The 7437-nt window shown below is 45.0% G+C and overlaps 1 protein-coding gene across 1 annotated transcript; it reads left to right on the top strand.

The window, feature by feature from the left end:
* Nucleotides 1-770: 770 nt before the first annotated feature.
* Nucleotides 771-6413, top strand: CUNH22orf15 (chromosome unknown C22orf15 homolog). Its single transcript, XM_019507372.1, has 5 exons — nt 771-1022; nt 2815-2901; nt 3626-3751; nt 4976-5050; nt 5644-6413. The coding sequence occupies exons 1-5, from the start codon at nt 998-1000 to the stop codon at nt 5811-5813; spliced, it is 483 nt and encodes a 160-aa protein (XP_019362917.1). The 5' UTR covers nt 771-997; the 3' UTR covers nt 5814-6413.
* The last annotated feature ends 1024 nt before the right edge of the window (nt 6414-7437 follow it).

Here is a 7437-nt window from a genome sequence, read left to right as displayed (position 1 = left end):
GCTTGCAGTACTAGTATCTAGCTCAAATACAGCATGCTCCATGCACAGATCTCTAAGCAGTTTACACTGGATATAAGTGTGAATATCCTCATTAGGCATATAAAGACACTGAGGTACCAAGTGATTTGCCCAAGGTTACCCAGCATGACAGTAGCAGAGCTCAGACTAGACCCCCCCCCTAAGTTCTCAGGCAGTGCAGTGTCTCTTGGACCTCCCTGCCCCACTAAACAAGCCTGCCCTCAGCACCAGGTCAGCTGCTCAGCACCTTCTCTGATGGTGAAGGAGTTGCTGTTTCACTGGCGTTTACTGGCATCAGTAAACAAAGACAGTGGAGTCAGGAAGGCACTCATGATATGCTGAGAAACCAGACATCCCTCTTCTGCACTCAGCCTGGTTCTGCGGCACTGCTGGCTTCCAGTGTCAGGTCACCTAGGCAGGAGCTGGAGCAAACAGGACAGTGCTGTGGTCTGCAAAGACCTAAGACTGATATATGGTGCCAACAGAACCAACATCAGGCTTTTGAGAGCAGAGACAAAGATGTGGTCTGCTCCCTTCATCTACTGACATCTTGCACTAACTTAGCATAGCAGGGTCCCTTTGACCCCAGGCAGTAGCCCTGGCTGCTCATCCCTGAAACCAGCTGTGATGCTAAAACGATGGAACAAAATGCTTCAGCTTGTTCATTTCAGCACAGACCTTGCTCCACCCCCTGCCTAGCTCCTTTGAGAGGCTTGGGAAGCCACAGGAGTTATTTCCCCGTTGCTGGGAAATCTGGTTGTTGAAGCCAATGAGGGCCTGAGCCAGGGGACTGCATACCCCTCCTCCTTACTGAATTATACCCGTCTTAACAACAGGCTCTCTGTCATCAAAACTGCCAGCAAGTCTGCCCCAAAACAGTAAGTAGCCAGAGCGCTTCAACCTTAAATCAGTAAAGGGGTTTGAGCTGCAGAGAAGAGCAGAGATCCTGGCAAAGAGATCTGTGAAGAAGGTCTGGCCCATGTTCTTCACGGTGAGATATGGAGGTAAGTGAGGGGGATCCTGACTGCCTGTCTGGCTCAGTCTCTCAGCTAGCTTTTCTTGCCATGTACTGTGCATTTCTCTTACTACCTTACAGCACTTCCACTGTTCGGCCTTCTCCTAGCAGGGGATATTGCTCTTTGGGAGATAGTGCATCTCCTGGGCAGGGAATAGGAAAGTCAGCAGACCCCTGGCTAGCTGCGTGAGCTCTCTGCACTTCAGTTTCCCCAGCTGTGAAAGGGAGAGGCAATTTAACCTTCTTTGTAAAAAACCTAGAGATAAAACAGAAACAAAAACTACTGTATCACATCTAAAAATTAGCTAAAAGCTAATATCATTTGTAAAGCTAGACCTGAGACAAGGCAATGGGTGGGGCTGTTACTGGGGTCTATTGCAATCATTCCCACCTGCTCATTAAAGACCTTTCCTCCCATCCATGCTCTTGCAGACTCTGTTATGTGTTTTCAGGCTGTGGACCATTTGGAACAAAAACACTACGTGAAAACCACAGTTTCATGCTTTTCACTAACCCTATTCAATCGAGGGGGGTGGAGGGGTCTCTGCTTATTGAAAGTGTGACCCTAGACCTTCAGAAAAGTGGCCATGTAGAACAGTCAACGGTTTGCAATAGCTTTGTGAGTGTCACATCTGATAACTTACACAGTAACACCTTGGTCTTGTTTCCCCACTTCGTACCTCTACAACTCCAGACAAGGGAGGTTTCTGAGAACCAGAACCCAAAACCCTGAGCTCCAGCAGCCGGGTGACTGGACCCCCTGACTGTAGTGCAGTCTGTTCTGAGTAGCTGGCATGGTATGAGAATGGCTCCCTTTAAAAAGTGATATTTAATGATCATTCAGATAGTGTAATGTTTTGAAGGCTTTTAAAATGAAGGGCTGACAAGCTCTGCTGTGCGCCGGAGCTTTCCTGAACAGATATTATACAAGCACTGCCACTGCACTATTTGATAACTTGACCCACAAGTCAAGGATCTAGAGTCTGTGAACTGTAATACAATGCAGTACAGTTCATTGGAAGTAATAGTAAGAGACAATTTTCCACTGTAGAGAGCTACTACAGACTGCCCCAGCTAGCTAGCCCACATTGTAGGGGCTCCCCCAAATATCTTCTAGATTAAGGAAATGTACTAACTTGCAGCTCTGCTGTTCAAACTCTTTAAGCCCTCAGTTATCTCTGCCAAAGAGTCCTAAACTGTGGCTCCTTCTGCCCTCCTATTTTTTGGCCCCCTCCTCAGACAACTGCTAGTATTCCTACCCCGGCAATTCATGTACCTGGGCCTTTCCCATCACACTAAATAAAGTGATATTTGCCTACAAGACAATATATCCACTGGTGATTAAGCAGAGGCTCCCAAACTCCCGTCACCTGTGACTGAAATAAGTTTGCAGAAAAGGAGGATCAGAGACCTGAATTTTCTTCTTTATTTTTCGCTTTTTTTAAAATAAATTTCAAAAGAACAGATAGGCCTCTTAGGAAGCAGCAAGCCTGCTGCCAAAGCCACCAAAATACTTTGGATGCAGTCCAGTTTGGAGTGTTTTCGAGCTCCAAGGACAAAGAAAGGAGAAGCACATGTCTGTAGCTCCCAGTCCAGCTAGTGCATTCCTTTGTGCTGTAAAATGACCCTCCCTTTTGTTTGCCCAGTCCTCCAATTCACCAGTTAATGTCTCTCTCTCCTTTATACTTGGACTACCAGCTGCTACTCTCTGCTCAGCTGAACAGCTCCCTGGGCTTGGGGCAACCATCAGCCTGTCTCATCTCCCTTTCCCTTCTTCACAGCTGATTGCCAAGCAATTTTCAATTTGCGCTGCCGGATCCTGAACCTCACCGCGCACCTGAAGAGGAAGTGCCAGTGCAGGCAAGAAGGTACCAGGCCTACCTCCTCCAACACAGAAGCAGAGGGCACCTGCTGAGGGGAAGCCTTCACTGCTCTTAGAGGAGCAGGCAGAAGAGTGAAAGATGAGTCAAAAGGGGATTAAAGAAGTAGCAAAAAAGGGAGCAGCTGAGGTCACTCCATCTCCCTTAAAGCCCCACCCATCTTGAATCCACTCTAAGGATAACACCCTGTGTTGTCCCAAGTCTTTTACTAATCAATAGACAAACTAGACAGTAATGATTTGTTGGGCTTTTTAATCTTTTAAAATAAAAATGTTGACATGGCATGTGCTGGTGTAAGCATCCCATGCAAGAAGTAGAAGCTCCATGCCACCTGTCTCAGGGAAGTGACCCACAGGGGACACAATCTGAGCAGCTCAATGAAATAGAAGCAGCACCAGGCCACAGTTGTGTGCTGCACAGATACAGTGTGAATTAAGTCTGTATAAGTTTTACACCTGCAGGTACATGGAAGTTTCTTGATTCAGTCTGGGTAAATCTGATATTATTTATTAGACCAACTGAATAGTTGGACATTTTTTTCTGAGCAAGCTTTACAGTTTAAAAACCCTTAATCAGACTGGGGAAGCACCTGCAGTTGGTGTGTGCTCTTCCTGGATGGAATGAATAGTCAAGAAGCCAGAGCCTGGTAGGCATGGAAGGGAGCCAGAAGACCAACACGGCTACACCCTTGATTCAGCCTGTCTCTCTCCAGATTGCATTGACCTTCTGGATGAAGCAGGGATCCTGATGAACCTGAGTGAGGTGGAAAATCCTGCATCTGAACTGGCCAGTAAATACCTCCGAGAAAGGCAGTGCTATATCCTCATCAGAGTAATCCGTAAGTTAGGGGTTTGCAAAGCTTTGGTCCACAATTCAATTTGGAGAAGATTCGGCCTGATTCGAAGGCCGAATCACCAAATCTGCATCGAATCAGGAGAAGGAAAAAAACTCCTAATTGATTCAAAAAGATTCAGAGATTCGGAAGGCAAGCTTTCAGGGGAAAAGGGGTGGGGGGGAATAACATCTGTAACTGGCCAGTGGCTGTGATCTTTCCTTGAGTCCCCATCCAATCACAGTGTCTGGGGGGGACATAGAAACAGCATTCAAGCCTCTGTCTGCAGGCTTTCTGTGCCATATGTGAGCTGCTTCTTCCGGAGCAACAGTGTCAGAAAGGTACTGGACTGGCTTGGCTTCCTACCTAGTCAGTCTCCTGCTACTTTCTGTTCTCGGAAAGGATTGGATATAAGCTTATGAACTAGAATCCCTCTAGTTATCCCTATCCAATCCATTTCTTTCAATTTATATTTGGTCTTGGTTTCTTTCCTCCACGCTTTCTAAAAAGAAAGCTATGTTTTCCCTGGCAGTAAGACCCCTGCACCTATCTCCTTGAAACTTGGCAGGCCTCATGCCCTCAGAAGGGGCTACCATCCCTGCAATTTTTATCCAAATCAGCCGAAAAATGACAAAATTATAGGTATTTCAGTGGTTCCCCATTATAGTCTATGGCTGAATCACCAAATCTCTCCAAATCAGCGCCAAATCTTCTGAAGCTGATTCGGCCAACTGATTCAGGACGGTGATCCGAATCGAATCGCTGTCGGCCAAATCCAAATCTGAATCAAATACTTCCCTATTTGCACAGGCCTGCTGTAAGTGACTAACCAAGCCCCTCTGCAGCAATGCTGCTGTGCCTCCATTCAGGCAACATGCCCCTATTAAGAAGGGAATCTCCATCATTTTATTCCATGGGATTTGGGTTCATGAACAGTTAAACCACAGAAATCATCCCAGTAAGGAATTCCCAAGGGACAGACAGTACAAGGAAAAAAAATCTTGAGTCCAGTCAGCAAAGTTTAATGCAGGGAGATAGAGTCCCATGTAGCAGGTACATCTCATGACATACCAACCTGGAGACCAGATGCCACAGTTTGAACATTACATACTGAGATGGCAGCACTTCCTTGGAGTTATTTGGTGCATGTCTCAGTTAATGAGTCTTTAATCCTATCTCTGTCTTTCTGATGAGAAACAGGCTAATTTGATTATCCCGACTTGTTGGCAGGAGGAGATCATTCTGAACCTATCTACTATGAATCCTTGCTGGAAAACCTGGGAAAATACCACCCTGAGCTACCAGGTAAGAACTGGGATAACAGAAATGGGAGCCTAGAGACCCAAAGAGGGAGGCTTAGAACATCACCTTCTTTCAAGAAAGTCCCTGTCCCTCTGTCTTGGCCATTATACCACTTTTTGCCTTTCACAAAGCTTTTGTAAAATTTCCTCTTAAGTTTGTTTAGTGCAGCTTTTCAGCATCTGATCTGGGTAGAAGTGGCAATTATTCTGGATAATAAAACAAGAATTCCAGTGAAAGATTGAGCAGGACTGAGGAAGAGCCAAAATATATCTAGTGTAAATCAGAAAGTATTTCCATAATGATACTATATTGATTACTATAGACAATCATGTACTACCTGCAGGTGGATGAGTCATGAAGCCCACTGCATGTGTGAGATAAGAGAGAGGAAGAGAGGAAATGTTTTATGCCAAAAGAGAGGAGGAGAAAGGGTCAAAAGTGAGATTAGAAAACTCAGGAACTTCTGTCTTCATACTTTGCCCTTAGACTCTTAGGCTACAGGCCTAAGTGGGTGAGGGCTAGCTGGCAGAATCCTTGGTTTGTGGAGAGGAGAATGAAAAGGAAGTAACGCAGGTGTTTCCTGGTCTGCTTCACAGAACGACTGCACAAGTTGTCAGTGAACCCTCAGCTGAAAGACAACGGGAGGAAGAGTTCCATACAGAGAAAGATTCGACCACTCAAGGAACCCCTTGTGGCCTCCCCAGCCAGGTTCAGAAGCACCCCACAGAGTAAGAAGGGCTCTGCTGTATCAGGGACACACAGATAAGTTATCTCCCCTGCAGGAACAAGGGCTGGGGAAGTCTCATCTCATTTGGAAGAGACCCTATGCAGGAAGAAAGTGAAGTACTGTTGGTGAGCAGTCAGCCTGCAGAGTTAGAGGTGAAAGCTCATCAACCCCACACAACATCCTCATCACAGCCAGAAACACTCTGCAACCTCCTTAAAGTGTCCAGCATCACACTGTCCTCTGAACCACTGAACTTTGAGCCTCAACTGCCATCCAGTGGGACAGAAGCTAATGCTAAAAAAAAAAAAGTTTAGTATTACGGTGGAGCAGGTTCCTTCTGCAAGAAGGGGCCACATCTATAGTCTTTGCTACAGAATGCACTGAAACAAGAGACATTTAATCTGAAATGAAGCATGTTTTACAAAGAGTAGCATATTCTAACTATCCCCAGTGAAAAGGGTTAAAGGTTTTCTGATCTGTGAGAGTACACAGAACTGATGTATACTAAACAAACATATTACTCTTGTAATCTGAAATCTGGCTCTTCTCTTTCAAATCAGAGCAAATCAAACTCTTAAAATGCAATGTGTGGTACCAAGTCCATTGTTTTACTTTGCTACCATCACAAGTAAACATCTGAGAGAGTAAAATTGATTATGGGGTCTGGGAAGCAGGGGGTTTCTCTTCCAATTCATCCAAAGTATTATTTACATTCTAGTAAAAAAAAATCCTATTTCTTGATGATGCACAATATAGGAGACACTCCACCCGACTTTTGAACTCAACTGCAAGATACGTTCTCTCTCTCTATTGCAAGGTCCCATGTACTAAGGAGGTTGGATCCAAAAAAAACAGGAAACTCAGTGCCTTTTTGCACAGTATATTATGAACAGCCTTTACAGAAACGCTCTCAACATCCCCAACACCAGTCAGGAACAGGTTGCCATTGCATAGCTGTGATCAAGATTATAATAAACCAGACCAACAGCAACTGATTAAGCACAGCAGTTTCTAAAAAAAAAAAAATATTTTCCAGACTAACAAAACCCTTTTTATAGAATGCTGCATCTATCCCCAATAAAACAAAGTTTGTCAAGAGATTTTGCCATATGTAATTTGACTCAGCAGGAAAGTAGTTTCTTTCACAGATGGTCTAGTCCACATATAAACCATTAGTCCAGTTTTGATCTAGTTCATACTTGAAAAGTTTGGCATAGCTCTGACACGTAGTTACCTGAAATTAACACAGCTGAAGCCAAGATCAGAATCTCTCTCTGGTGGGACACACTGCCTTTAGTGGCTAGCTTTTCCTTAGCAGTCTTTGCCTGGACATAGCAAAAGACAACCTGGCTCTAGGCCAGAGGTGGGCAATTATTTTGGGTGGAGGGCCGCTTACTGAGTTTTGGCAAGCCATCGAGGGCCACATGACAGGCAGCCAGGGGCAGATTAATATTGATTTTCTAAATTTTTTTAGGGGCTCCACAAGCTGGATACAATGGCCTGGAAGGCCACGTCCGACCCACATTTTGGCCACCCCTGCTCTAAGCCATGCACAGTTGAGGAGACACTACTGCCAAACATTAACATCATGAACATTTGAAGAGATCTACAATACCCCCTTCCTTCTAGGAAGAATTCTCTTTTTTCCTAGAAAGGGGGTAGG

Source organism: Gavialis gangeticus, unplaced genomic scaffold (assembly GCF_001723915.1).
Source record: "Gavialis gangeticus isolate Ggan-Ray unplaced genomic scaffold, GavGan_comp1, whole genome shotgun sequence".
NCBI lineage: Eukaryota > Metazoa > Chordata > Crocodylia > Gavialidae > Gavialis > Gavialis gangeticus.
Note: the sequence above shows the minus strand (reverse complement) of the source record. Positions and strands in the feature narration are given on the sequence as shown.